Source organism: Mastomys coucha, unplaced genomic scaffold, assembly GCF_008632895.1.
Source record: "Mastomys coucha isolate ucsf_1 unplaced genomic scaffold, UCSF_Mcou_1 pScaffold5, whole genome shotgun sequence".
Lineage (NCBI taxonomy): Eukaryota > Metazoa > Chordata > Mammalia > Rodentia > Muridae > Mastomys > Mastomys coucha.
Genome location: NW_022196911.1, coordinates 64,019,685 through 64,037,466, shown reverse-complemented (window position 1 = coordinate 64,037,466; position 17,782 = coordinate 64,019,685). Strand labels below are relative to the sequence as shown.

The window sequence follows — 17,782 nt, the reverse complement described above, 5'->3', positions numbered from 1 at the left end:
GTCGGTAAGACAGAGCATGCAGAGCAACTGAGCAACCGTCCGGGGCAACCCCCAGGCCCAGCCACTGGCGACAAAGGGTCTGGAGTTTGTTTCAAAAAGGTTTTTTCTTCTTAATGTGTCATAAAATGGTCTCTTGATGAATATATGGAAAATAGATGCAACGATGAGACAATCTGTTTAATATGCATGTCTTGTGGAGGTGTATATATAAAAAGGGGCAATTGTACCTAGTCTGAAGCAGGATATAGTCTGCGCAGGCCGCAAAGCCTTAAGACACGGTTGACTTTCCTGGAAGGAATCTGGGAGCTTGCCATTCCCGAGTAGTGAGAGCAGGGCTCAAGCAGACTGGTGCTGGGCTGAGTTCCGGCCTGTCCTCAGCGTCACCTCTGACCTCCTGCGCCTATTCTGATTGAGGCGGCTGGGTGTCATTGACATCACTGGTCTTACTTTCTGTGTCATCATCTGACAGCTCCAGCGACGCCCCCTCAATGTGCAGCTGGCGCCGGCCAGATCGGCTTGACGAAAAGCTGATTGGGCCGCCCCGTCTGGGAGAGAAATGCACAAGAGCATGAGGCTGCTGGGTGGTTCAACAAGGGTCATCTCTACCTTCTACCCTGTCTGGGGCATCATGGCCTCGGTGTGTAGCTTTTCTACCCATCATTCCCCACAGTGCACATGAGCATGGCTGACATGGTAAGGGAGTCAGGTTAGGGGGAAGCTCTCCCACAGCCTTCCCTGAAAGGGGACAGCAGAGCTTAGACTGTTTTTGTACTGTACATCCTTTAAAATCACTCTCAGTTTCCTGGCCACTCAAGCAGGTCACCAGGCAGCATCCTTTGCCCAGAGGACAGAGGCCTATGCTGGCAAATGTGTGCATACTTTTTACTCTGCCCTGCTTTGCTCCCTCACTGGACAAAGGGGAGTGAGGAGGGCTGGCTGGGTCAGGTCCTTCTGGGAGCTCTTGCCCTGTCTGAGTGAGGCTGTGGATTCTGAACGTCTGCTTTCTCCCACTCACTACTCTAAACGTCGAGCACCTTGACTGGGGATTCCAGTGGAATTGCTACAGCTCCCACAGATGAAGCCTGCCCGCTCTCCCTGCCTCACTCAACACTTACCTGAGCCGGTTCTTGAGAGTGCTGACCTCGCGGCTCAGGCCCTCATTGGCCTCGGTGGCATCGTCCAGTTCCCTTTGGAGTTTACGTCGAGATGCGTTGGCACGTGTAGCTTCTTCCTCAGCTTCTTCCAGCTGACGCTTAAGCTGCTTCATCCTGGCATTAGCCTTCTCCATCTTGGGGAGTTACATGAATGAAAATCAGAGAATCCAGGGTCAGATGACCTGGAGGGTCAGCACGCTCTGTGACATCTTGTGTGCACACACGTCCTTGTTTTAGGGCTGCTCTAAGGCTCTTCCCCTTGCCTTACTTAGTAAAGCCAATATTTACAGAGCAAGCTACACAGTCAGAAACTCAAAACTGCCTTACTTGTGAAAACTAGTTTTCCATCTCCTGTGCAGAAGGCTAGCAGTCGGAACAGGATACTGCCCGTGAAGCATGGCTGCTCCACACAGCCACTCTGGGAGAGTGTAGTACACTCCCGCTTAAGAATCTTGACAGTGGCTCCCTTGCTCCTAAACTTGCAGGGACTGGCTACTGTCTCAGTGGGTGCAGTTCCCACTTGTCTGGCACGTAGGGACCCGAAGGTCCTGAGGGACTATGCCAAAGTCAACGAACCCTCAGGAGGGAGGCACAGACAGGCCGCAGGCAAGGGTGTGGTCAGTTCCTACAGGCTCCCCTCTATTGTCTGGTCTTGAGACAGGGTCTTTTATAGCCCAGGCTGGTCTTGATCCCCTGATACTCTACTGGGATCACAGGCATGTTGGAGTGGGCCATTCAGCACTGTGTGCCTGGTATTAGGGTTTTGTTCATGTGGGCAAATGCCCTTCACATATCCCTGGCTTCTGCTGTTTACCATCTCCCCAGTTCCCTGATGCTCATTGCACCCAAGAACTATTATCCTAGGCACAGGATGGGAACCGGGAGAAGCTTGTTTGCCTGTGACATAGTTTATCGGAGGAAGCTGAATGTAACTTTAAAATCCAGCCCAGGGCTCACACCTCAAAGTCTTGCTGACTCGCTTTCCTCATTGGGACGGTGGGAACATGTCAGTTGAAATGCTGTAATTAAGAGTTTCCAAGAATGTCCTTAACTCTGACTTGCTTGCTTAAACATTTCCAGGGTGGGGACCTTCACCCCGCCTGGTTTTCTCCTACCTGCTCTTTATACTGATCTGCATGCCGACGCTCGTCTTCAACCTGCATGAAGATTTCTTTCAGTTTCTTCTCTGTTCGACGGACTAGTTTATTAGCAGCTGCTCGTTCCCTGTCAAAATGACCAAAGTAGTTTTAAGACTTGAAAGTAATTATATTTTAAGTAGGGAAATATTTTTGAAGTTTTCTACTGGAACGCCCTTTTAGACCTCCCAGAAGCCTGAAGTAGGCATTGCCTTTCAGTGTCCCTCAGTGGCCACACAGCATTGTTCCCGTGCATAGGTACTGAGTGATGGCATATGCCACGTACACATAGAAACATACGAAACAGACATAGTTCTCATGTCACAAACAATCTATGGAGGGGTCGTCTCAGATTGAGAGTTTACTAATGCTGGGAGCTGTTACAGCCGATGGAAATAGCACAGCGCACACACTGGGGAGCCGTGAGCTAGCCACCACACTCTGGCCTGGGACTGCTACCCATTCAGGAGATTAACACCGAGAGTCCCTGCAGACAGGAACAGTTCCTTCCTAGCTGGATCTGGGTCTGTGACTGCCTTAACTGCCCGTGTCTCACTGGTGACACTTCAGACACTCCTACCCGGCAGAGTGGGAGGAAGGGTAGGGATGTAGTACTGGGACTGCAGGGTTAGGAAGATGCTGGACTCCTCCCAGGAGTGTCTGGGTCCCATACTCCCCAACACCCATTCTTCCCAACAAGGTGGGTCTGTGGCTAGAAGTGCTACAGCTGCTCGCTCATTCTGTCCTGTGCAACGTTCTGCTTCATTTTGGTGTGATGGAAACTGTGGGGGGTGGGGAGGGGGAGTGGGGTGCTTTTGAGCAGCACTGCAAATGAGTCTGCCATGGGTCAATAAAGATGCCGGTGCTAGGAAGTCACAGGGCAGTATGATGGCTTCCAGCAGAGCCAGACAGAGCCCCAGCCCCTTCCTAGGCACGTCTCTCACTGCTCCCAGAGCCTTCTAGCTCCTGTATAGGACACTCGTCCTGCATTACCACACTCCCTTGCACTGGGTGCTCCTATGGGAGAGGGCACACCTGTGTGATGAAATGGCCCGCAAGAACATCTTACTTGGCTTCCTGCTCAAGCTGCTCCTCCAGCTGTCCAATCTTAGCTTCCAGGGCTGAGATGGTGGCCTTGAACTTGGACTTGACCGCTCCCTCCAGCTCCTGCAGCTTGGCCTTCAGTTCCTTGTTTTGTCGCTCCAGCTGCTGGCGGGCATTGTCACTCTTCTGGGCAGCGCTGCGCTCCGCTGCCAACTCTGTGTTCAGTGTGTCCACCTAGAAGGGGAGAGAGTTCAGATAACCTGCACAGAGGTAGTGTAGCTGCTCACAGGGACAGGCCGCAGCACCTGTAGCGTGGTCTTGCGGAAGCGGTCATTGAGCAGCTCCATGTTGCTCTGCTCCTCCTCCAGCTCCTCCTCCAGCTGTGCGATCCGGGCTTCTAGGCGCCGCTTCTCATCCAGCAATGCAGACCTAGGCATCAGCCCAGAGCACAGTGTGAGAACTGTGAGCATTGCTCCTGATTAGTCCCTGCTTCGATCCCTGATCCATGGATAAGCCCTGGCCTCAAACACTTCTCTTTCTTGCCCATATCTGTCTCCCTGGTCCTGGCACTATCCTCTGAACCACTGTGGTGACTTCCCAGTGACTTCCCTGTTGCTAACTCTGCCTCTAGAATTCAACCAGGATCTTAGGTGAGACCCTGTAGTCACTGGCATGAACTCTAATGATGTCCCAGCATTCCCAAGAGAAAGAAACTTAACTAGGCAAAAGAAATCTTAAAAAAAAAAATCTGAGGAAGATTGTAAGGAAGTTATGTGCCAAGGCAGTGAGTCTAAAAGGGAGGCCTTCTTGTTGTGGATGTCTACTCTGTGGAAAGCCATTGGCACTGGCACAGGTATACATGCATGTGTGGCCTGTGTGTGCAAGGGCAATGTGAATGACTGCACTGTGTGATGGGCATGTAAATGTGTGGCCTAATGTGTGACAGGTTGTGGCACAGGTGTGCATGCATGTGTGGCCTGTGTGTGATGGGCGTGTGAATGTGTGGCCCTATGTGTGACAGGCACTGGCACAGGTGTACACGCACGTGTGGCCTGTGTGTGCATGGGCATGTGAATGACTGCACTGTGTGATGGGTGTGTGAATGTGTGGCCCTATGTGTGATAGGCACTGGCACAGGTGTACACGCACATGTGGCCTGTGTATGCATGGGCATGTGAATGACTGCACTGTGTGATGGGCGTGTGAATGTGTGGCCCTATGTGTGACAGGCACTGGCACAGGTGTACACGCACGTGTGGCCTGTGTGTGCATGGGCATGTGAATGACTGCACTGTGTGATGGGCGTGTGAATGTGTGGCCCTATGTGTGACAGGCTGTGGCTGAGGTTACCAAGACTTGTGGTCATCCTTTTACACCTGAAGAGATGAGCAGGCACTTACTCTTAGACGTCAGATGACTGTGCCCAGCCTGTGCCATGCTTGAGGGCAGAGAACCGTGCTTGTGCAGAGGGTAGGCTAAATGCTGCCGCTTCCACGCCACCCATCCCATTTCCCTTCCGCCCGGAGGGAGACTCACTTTCCAGAGGCGCTGTTGGCGATCTCATCGGCCAGCTCATCTCGCTCCTGCTCTGCGTGTCTGCGGGCTCGCTCAGACGAGGCCAGCTCCTGCAGAGTTGACACTGAGTTAGGCTCTGGCCATTGCCATTCCCATCATGCTTTCCACATAACCAAGCAGCAGGAAGCTTAGTGCTGAGGCCAGATGTGCTACCAGACCCATTAAACAAAGGCCACCAAGGAAGCACTTCACTGTCACTTGTGTACAGTGGCTATACCCCACCATCCTCACATGTTCCTTACAATCATGGAGCACAAGATTCAACTCTGAACCCTACAGAGACACTGGCCACACCAATCACAGCTCGTTCAAGGGCTTGGAGCTACCCGCATGGTATGCTGAAGTACAAAGCAACCAAAATGGGGTACCTTTGGAAGTTTAAGCCATACTTTTAAATTAGTTGTGCATTAAAGAAAGCCATTAATACAAATTAGAAAAATACACAATTGTGACAGCGAAATTGCCCTGCATCAAAATTTGCGGGACGAAGAAAAAGAACCTTAGAGGGAGTGTGTGTGTGTGTGTGTGTGTGTGAGTGTATGGAGACAGGACAGGAGTTAGCGCACAGGAGCCAGCCACTGTGCTGGGTCGAGTGTGAGCGTGGTCCAGTCCCCGCTTTCACTCCCTGACACACAGGCATACACACCTTACAGAAAGAGAAAAAGAACCCAAAGGAAAGAAATAAAAGACAATAAAATAGAAAACATGAAAGGACCAAAAGCTGGCGCTTAGGATAAGCCTGGGCTCTGCTCTATGTCTGGTCGAGTTTTTGTTCCTCGGCTCCTTTTCTTAGCCCCCCCCCCCCCCCCCCCCCCCCCCCCCCCCCCCCCCCCCCACCTCCCCAGACTGACTGACAGGGTCTCAGCAGGTGCTCTAGCCTGCGCTGGGGATTTCTCATGGGAACTGTTGCCAAGCCAACATTTTAGGTCATTATCTTTTAAGAAGATCTCGAAAATTTATAGCGAGAAGTGCATGTTAGGTGCCTTATTACATGGGTAGAGTTGTATCCTGCCTGCTACTTAATGATGGAGACCTTAGTAAAGGATGACTGAAAAGTGCTTGCTTTAAGATGTTGTGCTCCAGAATTCAACAAAACACGTGTCTCTTTCTGTAAGGGGACAGCACTTCTGTGTCAAACAGCACCCCTCCCTGGGCAGGCCTCACCCATCTTACTGCTTAAATAATGATCTCTCCTTCCTCTCAGGGGGCCAAATTCTAGAAGGCTGTCTTACTAATCAGCTGTTCTGCCTTTAGCCAGGTAAAAGAATCTGCCCGAGCAAGCGACGGAACGCTAGCAGTGGTGCTGAACTGAAATCACACCACCAAGGCCATGAAACACATTTCCTCTAGTTTGCTGACTACACGAGTGACCAGGCAAAGGTACCTCTTGCAGCTGAAGGATTTCTGCTTCTAGACTCTTCAGTTTCTTTTCACTTTCTTTGGATTGAGCAAAAATCTCATCTCTAGATGCTCGAGCTTCTTCTAGTTCACGCTGGTAATCCTTCATCTGTGCCTGAGGTTAAATAAGAAGAAAGTCCTTTTAGGGAGTAGTTTTTATTCTCAGTATTGTTAATAAGGACACAGAAGTAAAAGGTTCCCAGAAGCCCACAGACTGATATCCCACGTATAATCTCTCAACAGGAGCAAACCAGTGCTGGAATGGAATAGTGTCTATACCATGACCAAGTGTGCCATCTGTTGTGTGACAAGCACAAATGCATTAATACAACCGTATCACCTCATTAGCTGTAGTAGTGGCATTTGATATAATCACCTTTTCATTATAAAAACATTCAACAAGCTATGAAGAAAATTTGTATGTTTTCCCCAACAGATCATAAAGTAGGGATGTCCAATCTCAATCTCTACTTGATCCTGAGTCCAGAGTCCAGCCCAGGTAATTCAACAAGAAGCCAACCCAAGAAGGAAGGAGTAAACAAAGTGGGTTATGGCATGATCTTTACTTAGGGGTCTGGTAAAAAAGCCATCACAGCTAGTAAGTGACTTCAGCAAGATTGATAGATACAGGGGCTGGAGAGGTGGCGCAGTGGTTAAGAGCACTGGCTGCTCTTCCAGAGGTCCTGAGTTTAATTCCCAGCAACCACATGGTGGCTCAAAACCATCTGTAATGGGATCTGGTGCCATCTTCAGGCATACATGCAGGCAGAATGCTGTATATATAGTAAATCTTTAAAAAAAAAAAGACTGATAGAATACAAGGTGGATGAATATACGGAAGCTGCATTCAAAATTAAGCAAAAATCAACTAAGTATATATATAGCTAGGCACAAATGTAAAAGAGGTGAAGAACACATACACTTGAAGACTATAAAATGTCAGACAGAAATTAAAGATACATAGCAAGAAATTAACGACCAGAGGAATTAATGGTGGCAAATTGAGCTGTACTTAACGATTAAAAATCCAAGAAGTGTTTCATTTTTGCTTAGAAATATATATATAAGCTGATCCTAAAATCCATATAGAATTATCAATCTTGAAAAAGAATGAACCTTGACCAATTGTACTTCTAACTTCAAAATGTGAGAGAACCTACACTAACCAAACTGTGAGGTAGATATACAGGACAGGAGTAAAGATCAATAGGATCGAAAGCCTAGAAACAGATACCAGCAGTTTGTCAAGATGATCCAGTTGGGGACAACACTCAACAAAAGGGGGTCAGGACAACTGGGTATGCCTGTCCAGAAGAATGAAGCTATTTCTGCATCTAAAGCCACCTAACAAAAATTTACAATGGGCCAGAACCTTCCAAAGAGTTGGAAACGAGGTTTTTTTTTTTTTTTTTTTTTTTTTGATTTTTTGAGAGAGGGTTTCTCTGTATAGCCCTGGCTGTCCTTGAACTCAGAAATCTGCCTGCCTCTGCCTCCCAAGTACTGCTGCTGGGATTAAAGGTGTGCGCCACCACTGCCCAGCCGGTGGCTTTATAAACACAAAAGGGAAAACGAAGTCTAGAGTCTACAAGCCAGCCAACCAGCTTGCCTCACACTGCACGAGCCTCACACTGCACGTGAAGCTAGAAGGAGAGAAGTGACTTTAGTCTTTTCTCCAATTTCACAAACGTGCTGTGGCAATGCCCAATCCCCATTATGCACACAGACAAGAAAAACAAAAACAAGTCACAGGATAGTTAAAGATAGCGTGCAGTGTGCACATAACGATGTTCAGAACCACCAGTGTACTGGCGGGGTTTGTGTCAGCTTGTCACAAGCTAGTTATCAGACAGGAAGGAGCCTCAGTTGAGGAAATGCCTCTGTAAGATCAGGCTCTTGGGCATTTTCTCCATTAGTGATCAATGTGGGAGGGCCTAGCCCATTGAGGGTGGGGCTACCCCCGAGTCCTGCGTTCTATAAGAAAGGCTGAGCAAGTCATGGGGAGCAAGCCAGTAAGCAGAACTCCGCCATGGCCTCTGCTTCAGCTCTTGCTTCCTGTTTTCTGCCCTGACTTCAGTGATGAACACCAATATGGAAGTATATGTTGAATAAACCCTTTCCTCCCCAGCTTGCTTTTTGGTCATGGTGTTTCTTTGTAGCAATAGAAACCCTAACTACGCAATTAGTCAGTAAAAAAAAAAAAAAAAAAGACAAATCAAATAAATCAAAAGCACAGTTGGAGGGACTAGAGACCAAACTGTTAAAGTATTGCTACACAAACATGAAGACTAAAGTTTAGATCCCCAGCACCCACAAAAGCTGACTGAGTGCCTGTTGTCCCAGGGCTGGGGAACAGAGACAGGAGGGTCTCTGTGGCCTGCTGACCAGCCCTTTATCCTGGCTGCATCTGAGCTCCAGCTTCAGTGACAGGCACTGGAGAAACGAGGTGCCGCGTGACCGAGGAGGACGCTGGCCTCCAGCCTCTCCCCATGTGTAAATGCTCAGCTTGGAGCGGGTGACTAGAGCTGGGAGTCCAGTTCAGGGTAAACAAACATCCCAAAGCAAAGGAGCCAGACATAGATTCTGTGATATGTGAGTATCTTGATTAAACAGCTATTAAATACATTCAGTATCATTTTTTTTTGTAATGAGCAATGTTTTTTTTGTAATTATAAAGTCAGAATAAAAGTTTGTATTCAGCTTCAAAAAATTTAAATTTTGTGTGTGTGTGTGTGTGTGTGTGTGTGTGTGTGTGTGTGTGGTTTGCCTGTTTGTATGCTAGTGTACCACATGAGTGCAGTAACCATGGAGACCAGTAGAGGGCAGCATAGGAGCCACCCCTTTCCCATCAGGGCCTATCTATACCCAGCCAGTAAGAGCAGGGCTGCCCCACACTGGCCTTCATCATGAATTACTGCTCTCTTCTCAGAGAGGCCATACAACTGGATCATCTGAGTAGCTAAAGTTACGCTTGCAGCTGTCTGAAAATTACATTCCCAGCAGTGCGGGAGGAGAGGGACACACCGCTTCCTTTTGGAGATACGGCCAGACAGTTAAGGAGAGACAGTTAAGGGCATTTAGAGGCACAGGACCAAATTCCAGCAAGGAAGCTCTTTTTCATCACCATCCCCAGTTCTGTATCAAAAGCAAATCCAGTAACAAGGGGACAGCTGCTCTGGTCCTCATCATGACAGTGGCTAGGTAACAAGGTGACAGTTGGGTGCTGCGTGGTCTCCCAATTCAGTTTCATCTTGGTTCCAGTAAGGCCATGTGACCCTTCCCCACAAAGGCAAGCCTGCCATCCCTACCTGGAGTTTGCGAAGCTGCTTGATCACTTCATCCCGGGCTTTGTTCGCAGCCTCGATCTGAGCCTCGAGGTCCTTCAGGTCTATCTCCATCTTCTTCTTCGAAGCCACAGCCAGTGCCCGCTGTTTCCGCTCATCCTCCAGCTCTGCCTCGAGCTCCCGTACCTGAAGGACAAGTATTGGATTACGTTATCCTGGGCTCTCACTACTTTGGCTAAAGGGACTTGTCACTTTGCAGAGGTCCCTATTACCAGCAAGTCCCTGTGTCTCACTAACAGAAAATCTCAAGGACTGGGTTTAGTTCAGAAGGGCTTGGAAACCACCCCGTGGGATAGGCCTCGCCGGCTGCTAGGGTACCCAAGAAGGAAGACCTTAGGCTCACAGTTCAGGTGACTCTGAGTCAGAAAGATAGGAGGCACAAGCCAGCAGCAGTCCAGAGGCCAGGGGAACAAGCCTAACCCTAACTCTGTCCTGGAGCTATGGGAACCAGGTCTGACTTATGTGACTCGGCAGACCTGGGATTCAGGCTCCAGAGGTGGGCTCACTCAGGTTTTTGGCCTTTGGACCAGGCAGACACCCCACTTGATAGACCAGCAAAGGGAAGTTAGCAGCTGTGCAGCTGAGGATACAGAAGCTTTAGAGCACACAGGAGGAGGAGAGGATGAAAACACAGACAAATGTGAGCTGGGGGTCGAGCATCACACCCCCATGGCCACTCATTCTGGGGCGTTCTTGAAGCTTTAACTGCACCACCAGACCAAATGGCACAATCCTGCACCCTTGTGCGAGGCAGAGAGAGAGGAAGGTTCTCTATCATTAAAATCCAATCCTAATGTCTAGACTGGGAGCTGGGTCAGCATGAGTTCCTGGAGCAGTGCCGTGAGCTTCCTGCTCTGTACTGTGTTCCCATTCATCCAGGAAGTACTCCTGAGTGTGTATGGTCCCCTAGGTGATCTTGCAGTGTGGAGGCTCTGAGCATGTCACTTGTCATGAACTGGGAAAGGACCACAGTGGAAGCAGCACCAGAGTGGGAAGGGAGGTGCTCTCTGAGTGACACCAAGAGGCCTGGGGGAGGGTCTTCTCCAAGGGAGACCAAGGATCTGTTGCTCCTGCAGACTGCCAGGTGGGGAAAGGGACAGGACAGGGAAGGAAGGTACAGTGGCGAGAGATCCTCAGTACCTGACTGCATGCTGCAGCTCTGGCTCTACTGCGCTCAGGGCAAGGAGGCTCTTTAGGTATGGAAACTGCCCTGAGATTCTTCAGGTGTGCTTTCAGATATGTCTACCGCCGGGCGGTGGTGGCTCACGCCTTTAATCCCAGCACTTGGGAGGCAGAGGCAGCCGGATTTCTGAGTTCGAGGCCAGCCTGGTCTACAGAGTGAGTTCCAGGACAGCCAGGGCTGGACAGAGAAACCCTGTCTCGAAACCCCCCCTCCCCCAAAAAATGTCTACCAAGTCTTGGACAATTGTCCTTGAAGAGGTAGAGCTGAAGTCCTGTGTGTGGGCTGGACTTGGGGACTCACTTTTAGAGAATAGGACATAAGGGATAAACTGTAAAGGCTCAGCTCTCACTGGCTTTCGGGCCTTTCCCTCTTAGGAAGGTTGCCTCCTCAGGACATTTGAGCATCCTTCAAGCCAGGCTGCTGACAAGTACTGAGGTTCCTGTCCACGCTGGGCGAGTGAGCGCATGGATGGGCTCAGGTCCTCCAGCTTAGCCCAGGCCACCCCACAAAAACAGGGACACCAGAAATGCGGCTTTAAATCACTAAGTGTGGTGTAACTTAGTCAACAATAAAGAATGAAACAAATATAGTAAAATAAAATTAAATATAAATCATGACTTGCTTCCATGAACTCCAAGGGACACGCAAGATATCAATCATTTTCAAAGTAAATACACACACACACACACACACACACACACACACACAAATACACAACTCAGAAACATCAATCATAAAATTCTTTAAGATCTATTTATTTAAATATTTTGAGTGTTCTATCTATATTTAATATATGTATGCCTACCTGAAGGCCAGAAGAGGGCATCAGATCCCATTACAGATGGTTGTGAGCCATCATGTGGGCTGGAAATTGAACTCACGACCTCTGAAAGAACAGCCAATGCTCTTAACCTCTGAGCCCTCTCTCCAGCCCAATCATAAGATTCTTTTTAAGTTTAAAAAATTAAATTAAGCCAGGCACTTAGAATTAAACTCTGAGTTTGAATATATAGAGAAATCCTGTCTCCAAGAACCAAACCAACCAACCACCAACCAAACACACACACACACACACACACACACACACACACACACACACACACACACACAAAAATATCAACCCTTCTCTTTCTCTCCTAAGAAACCCTTTAAGGGTGGGGTAATTTAAGGAGGCCATGATATCTGAGTGATGGGAAGTGGCAGTGTCCTCCCTCTGCTGGGCAGGTGGTTCCCTATACTCACATCCTGAGCACTCTGATGGCGTCCCTTTGATAGCCTAGCTAAACAGCAGTGACACTGGAGAAAGAGAATATCTAACCCATTTCCTCCAACGAATGCTTCCCAGGGCCAACTACAGGGCTGTGGGCTGGGCCAGGCTCTGAAGGCCGCGCCCCCCTCCACCCACCTGCTTAAGCAGCAGCCGCTTCTTCTCTTCATTCTGCTCATCTCGGGTTTGCAGGTCCCTCTCAAACTGGGCCTTCATGGCCTGCATGTTGACTTCCAGGCGGAGCTTGGCATCCTCAGTGGCCTGGAGCTCGTCCTCCAGCTCCTCCAGCTGGGTCCTCATCTCCTCCACCTGCTGCTCCAAGGCTCGCTTGGACTTCTCAAGCTCATGGACCTACGGCACAGGAAGCATCGGGACTGGTGAGCAGGGGCTGCTGTTCTTTGGATCAGAGGTGTGACCTAACCCCGCAGTTCTGTGGTCACACGTGTTTTAATCACCCGCTCGAGTGACAGAGCTCTGAAGCTAAAGCACAGTCAGAGAGAGTGCCTGCTGGGTGTGAGCCTCAGAAGAAATCACTCACAATGGGAAGGCTCACGAGCAACCTTTGACGGAGGCAGTCTGAAAAGCAGGGCATGGCCACAGGTCTGACCTCTCCTTGAACAGAATCCTCCACAAAGATGAGCCTTCCGAGCCTGGCACTGTACTGAGGACCTCCCCCCCCCCTTCCCCCATCCCAACTAACCTGCCTGACCTCCTGAAGCCGACCTATGTGCTGTCCCACATTTGGGGCTCACGATCACATTAGCTCCGCAGGGGCAAGCAGCAGAACTTAGGAAGGTCCATTTCCTAAGTAGTGTTTGGTAACTCAGCGGCCACCATGTGAGTGTGAGAGTGTTGGTGACTGGGGAAATGACTATAGAACCACTACCGTCTTCTCTTCACTTTTACACGGTTGGATCTACCCTGGCTATACTCTTCTTGGCCATGGAGCTGTATGCGGAAGGCCCAGCAGGATGACAGTATTCTTCCATCACCTATGATATGGTCAGATGGCTTCCATCCCATGCCGATGACACCTCTCTTTGTGGTTGTTTCCACACTTTTCGAAGCCAACAAAACAGGGCATGGCTACAAAGTGCATGTGGTAACAACAGGAGAAGCTGGGTACGGTGATGCAGAGGCTAGTGGGCTCTGTGAGTTCAAGGCCAGCCTGTTCTACAAAGCGACTTCCAAGACAGCCAGGGCTGTTACATAGAGAAGCCCTGTCTCAAAACCCCAAAATAATGGAAGCTGGGAAAAGAGACAAGAGAAACGTCACTTTTGAATCGCAGGTCCAGATTTACTCTGCAGCTCTCTGCTAGTCAGATCCTGAGGGAGGGCGCAGGGCAAGAGAACTAGCATGGGGACTCTTGGAGAAGGCACACATGTGAGAGCACACAGAAATCTCTAAGCTGCAAGTCCTGACAGCTACTGACACCTTGGAGGCCAGCACTTGGGTCTCACAGGGAAGGCCAGGTGGGGAGTGCAGGAAATGTGCTTCAGATCCCACAAACCTCTCCTAGGGGACCTTGGAATCTCTGGTTTGTAAGCACTGACAATGCAGATGCCAAGTCCCCGTGTTGAAAGGTGCCCTGCCAGGAGGACCTGGGGCAGGGAAAGCCAGGGTAAGGACCAACATCTGGCTAGAGTTGCTGTTAGAATTCCACATCTGGGGCCGGGGAGGTGGCCTCAGCAGTACAGAACACAGAATGCTCTTCTGGAGGACCTGGGTTCAATTTGCAGCACACACGGAAGCTCACAGCCATCTGTAAGTCTAGTTCCAAGGGATCCAATGCCCTCTTCTGCTCTCAAGGGCATTGGGTATGTGCGTGGCACACAGACATACCTGCAGATTTCCACATTTATCTTGGCCCAGATGAATGAGAACAGATTGGCCCCTATCTGTCTCCAGGGCTCTGCTCTGGGCCTGTGTCCCAGGCCCTATCTGTCCTTTGCAACTACCAGAGACTTACGTTCTTCCCCACGTCATCTTTGGAGCTCATCAGGTCTTCCAGGTCTGCTCGAAGCTGCTTGTTCTGCCTCTCCAACTCCTCCTTGGCCTCCAACGCCTCCTCAAGGGCCCGTGCCAGGGACAGCGCTTTGGTTTCTTTCTCTCTGGCCTCGGCTTCAGCCCGGTCCCGCTCTTCTGCATAGCGAGCAGAGACGCCCTTTTCTTCTGCCAGCAGCTGTGTGAGAGCAGAGCACAGTGAAAACGCCACTCATGAGCCTAAGGACACCGCAGGCTGTGAGAGCAGAGCACAGTGAAAACGCCTCTCACGAGCCTAAGGACACCGCGGGCTGACCATCCATACAGTCCCCAAGGCTCTCCGTGTGCCAGCAATGCCACACCTGGAAAATTCCAACCTGCCTTCATGGGATAGGTCAGTCAAAACACAAGTTTTTGTATAGGCTATAGTACATGCTTAGGTGAAACATGAATTTTAGGTTGACATTTAGATCCTGTCCATAGCTTATTATATAGACACACATGTTCTCAAACACTGTCAAGCCGGAGACAGTGCTCGTCCTAAGAATACCTGCATGGTGGGTATTCTGTGCAGGACGCATGGGCGTCCCCACACTTTCTTTTTATGTGTTCTGAACACTGTATAAATATGTATTGTGTTTAAATAAGAAAAGGCTGTCTGTCTTAAACCAAAACCAAAGTGAGAGCCTTGTCAGGATGTGGAGCCAGAGGGCCTGGGACACCTTGCAAGCCCTCACCTGGTCGAACTTCTTCTGTTTCTTCTCCAAGTTGGAGACGATCTGTCGCTGGTGGTCCAGGTCTACTGTCAGGTCATCCAGTTCCTGTTGCAGCCGGTTCTTGGTCTTTTCCAGCTTGTCATACGCCAGGACCTTCTCCTCCAGCCGCTGGCTCAGTGCCTCCAGGTCCTTGAGCAGCTTCTTCTTGGCTTCTTCCAAACTCTCAATTGTTCCCAGGTCATCGTCCACTTTCTTCTTGGTGTCGGCCAGCTAGGTTTGGGGTAAGGAGGCAAGGGCCATATAAGGACTCCTCTGATTTTTGCATTTCAAGAATACTTGTTTTCAATATTATAAACAGGCACTGCATGACTTTAACACAAGCCCTGGAGCGGAACCCTTAGCTAAGCTGTAAAATGGCAGCTGCACAGGCACCCCACGAAGCCACACTTCTGTCTGTAAGGGCTGTGAAGTTAGGAAGAGGACGTCAGTGTTTGGCTGGGTCAAAGGAAAAAAAAAACATGTAATGAGCTTAATTTAGTTCAACCTAATTAACTGTCCCCAATGCAGAGACAGGGACCGCACTTTCCCTGCACACATCTAGGGCGCTGCTGCTCCCCAAAACGACACACACCTGGGACTGCAGGGCCAACACCTGCTTCTCCAGGTTCTTCCTGGCCTCCTCTTCCTCCTCCTGCTGCTCCTGAAGGCTGTTCTTCTCTTCCTCCAGCTGCCGGATCCGACTGCTCAGATTCAGTTTCTGGCGTGTCTCCTCCTGAAGGAGCTCCTGTGTGTTTAAGAGTGGGTGTCTAGGTTAGCTGCAGCAAACACAGGGGCCCCATCCCACCAGAAGAACAAAAGACTCAAATGAAAGTAAATCTCTGGACAGTGCCATAAAAAGAAAGCACCTCTATGGACAAGAAACCCCAGGCGACACTAACAAACACTCATTCTGCCTAGGCCCAGGGGACACTGCCTTCCACACATGCGGTTCCTGCTGCAGTCTCTTCCTTGGCACTCCCCTGCCTCAGTCCTAGCACTCGGCAGGCATTTCTCTTTAGGATAAGTGTCAGCCACCCCTTTGACCATTTTTCCTTCCTATTTTTAGCTTGACTGACTTCCCTGCAATCTACGTGCAACCATGTCCTTGCTGCTTGTAGACGTGAGCACTTTTCAAGGTGGTGCATGGCTTTTGCCTCCTGTAGTCTGACCAGGCTGCTCAGGGTCTGGGCTGGATGCTGAACTTGTCCCTAGTAACTTAATTACTCTGCTGTCTATCCGAGACCTTTACCCCGTATTTTGAGCCCCTCACCCCAAACGCAGAAACAGTGTCTCATTGGCTGCTCCATCACAGAGATACACTCAGCATATGCTCTGGGCACATATGTAATATTTTGACACAACCTCAGAGCTTTACTACTCTATTCCCATCCTCAGCTGGCCAAAAGTTCTGTTGTTTCAAAATCTGGTACATCCCCACTCCATCCCCTGTTCCCCCAGGGTACCTGTGTGTCCTGTAGTTGAGACTCCAGACCAGCTGCATCCTTAGCAAACTTAATACCTTTCTTCTCCGCTTCTTCCAGAAGGGTTGAGACATTATCCAACTCATTCTGCAAAGCAGTAAGGATGAAATCCAGTTCCATAGTGAGAAACTATCTATCATCACAGCTCACAGAGAACACAGAACAGCGCATGTGTGGCACACGTGTGAGAATTTTAACTAGCCAATTCAGTGAATGCTTACCACCCAGTGTGGAGCTAAGACCTGCTATGGAGCCACCTCCCCACAGCCTCTGGTTGAAAGGGCAGGGGGTGCTTGGACCCTGTGATCCTCTTTGTATTTTACTTTGGCCACAAAAAGACAAAAATAAAACCACATCAGTGGAGGATGTGAAAGGCAGTTTGGTCCAGCAGGTGTTTTCTTTCATGTTAATTTACACTAGGCACACTGGGGGCACATGGAATTTACATTCTTACAGAACTTGACATTTAAGGGACTCAGAAGGAAATATGCATGCTAAATAATCAGCTAAAATGTTTCCAGCTGTTAGGAGCAGGTGTACATTCAGTGTGAGTATAAAGTCGCCGGCGATCAGACTTTAGCAATAGTGTGATACTTCCCCTATTTCCTCCCCATGGAAGATGTCTTCAAAAAGGGCTGGAGAGATGGCTCAGACTGTAAGAGCATTGGCTGCACTTCTGGAAGAGTTCCCAGTTCCCACATGGTAGCTCATAATGGTCTGTAACTCCAGTCTTAGGGATCTGCACCCTCTGACCTTGGTAAGCATTGGGCAAACAGGCGATGCATAGATATACATGTGGACAAGACTCAAAAGAATATGCAGTGGTGGAGCACACCTTTAGTCCTAGTACTAGGGAGGCAGAGGCAGAGGCAGGCGGATCTCTGTGAGAGGTCATCCTGGTCTACAGAGCAAGTTCTGGGACAGCTGCGGCTACACAGACAAACTGTCTCAAAACATGCACACACTCACACATGCACACGCAAAACAATTTTCTAAAAAGGGGGAAAAGTCTAAGATGTCTTTATTTTAGTTTAAAATGTTTTTGTGAGTGCTGTGCATATAGACAGGAAGTGGAGGAGCAGCAGGGCACCTTGCCCTCACTTGTCTTCTGGTTATATTATTACAGCTATATGGAAGACACATTGCGTGCCTAGCAAGACAGCCCAGTTTCTGTTACTTTTGTAGCAACATAATTCAGAGAGCTCATCTTTCCCTGCTCATGGTGCAGGGTACTGGGAAGATCTCTGGTGTTAAGAGGGACCTCCTCTTCTACCTGAGATCTGAGGAGGGCCAGAGGAGGCCTTTAGCTCCTATGGCCGCAGCCTCCTAGTCCAGCCTGGGGAGCTGTGTGAGGATGAAATGGGGGGAAGTGGTTATGACCACAGGAGCCCAGTGCTTCGTGGGAAAACACTGATGCTCACCTTAGTCATAACACTGATTCTTTTTTTTTTTATTTTAGATATT

The 17,782-nt window shown here is 49.4% G+C and overlaps 1 protein-coding gene across 1 annotated transcript in view; it reads right to left on the bottom strand.

Annotated features, from left to right (window-relative positions):
• Positions 1-204: 204 nt before the first annotated feature.
• The window catches only part of Myh10 (myosin heavy chain 10), a 126,830-nt gene continuing 109,252 nt past the window's right edge, over positions 205-17,782 (bottom strand). Inside the window, exons 29-41 of the mRNA XM_031353324.1 lie at positions 16,301-16,405; positions 15,430-15,582; positions 14,820-15,068; positions 14,069-14,281; positions 12,237-12,449; positions 9,613-9,774; positions 6,294-6,422; positions 4,871-4,959; positions 3,640-3,763; positions 3,360-3,568; positions 2,270-2,378; positions 1,116-1,288; positions 205-545 (exon numbers count right to left, since the gene is read on the bottom strand). Of these exons, the coding sequence (XP_031209184.1) occupies positions 401-545; positions 1,116-1,288; positions 2,270-2,378; positions 3,360-3,568; positions 3,640-3,763; positions 4,871-4,959; positions 6,294-6,422; positions 9,613-9,774; positions 12,237-12,449; positions 14,069-14,281; positions 14,820-15,068; positions 15,430-15,582; positions 16,301-16,405 (2,073 nt within the window). The 3' untranslated portion in view covers positions 205-400. The remainder of the gene's footprint in view (positions 546-1,115; positions 1,289-2,269; positions 2,379-3,359; positions 3,569-3,639; positions 3,764-4,870; positions 4,960-6,293; positions 6,423-9,612; positions 9,775-12,236; positions 12,450-14,068; positions 14,282-14,819; positions 15,069-15,429; positions 15,583-16,300; positions 16,406-17,782) is intronic.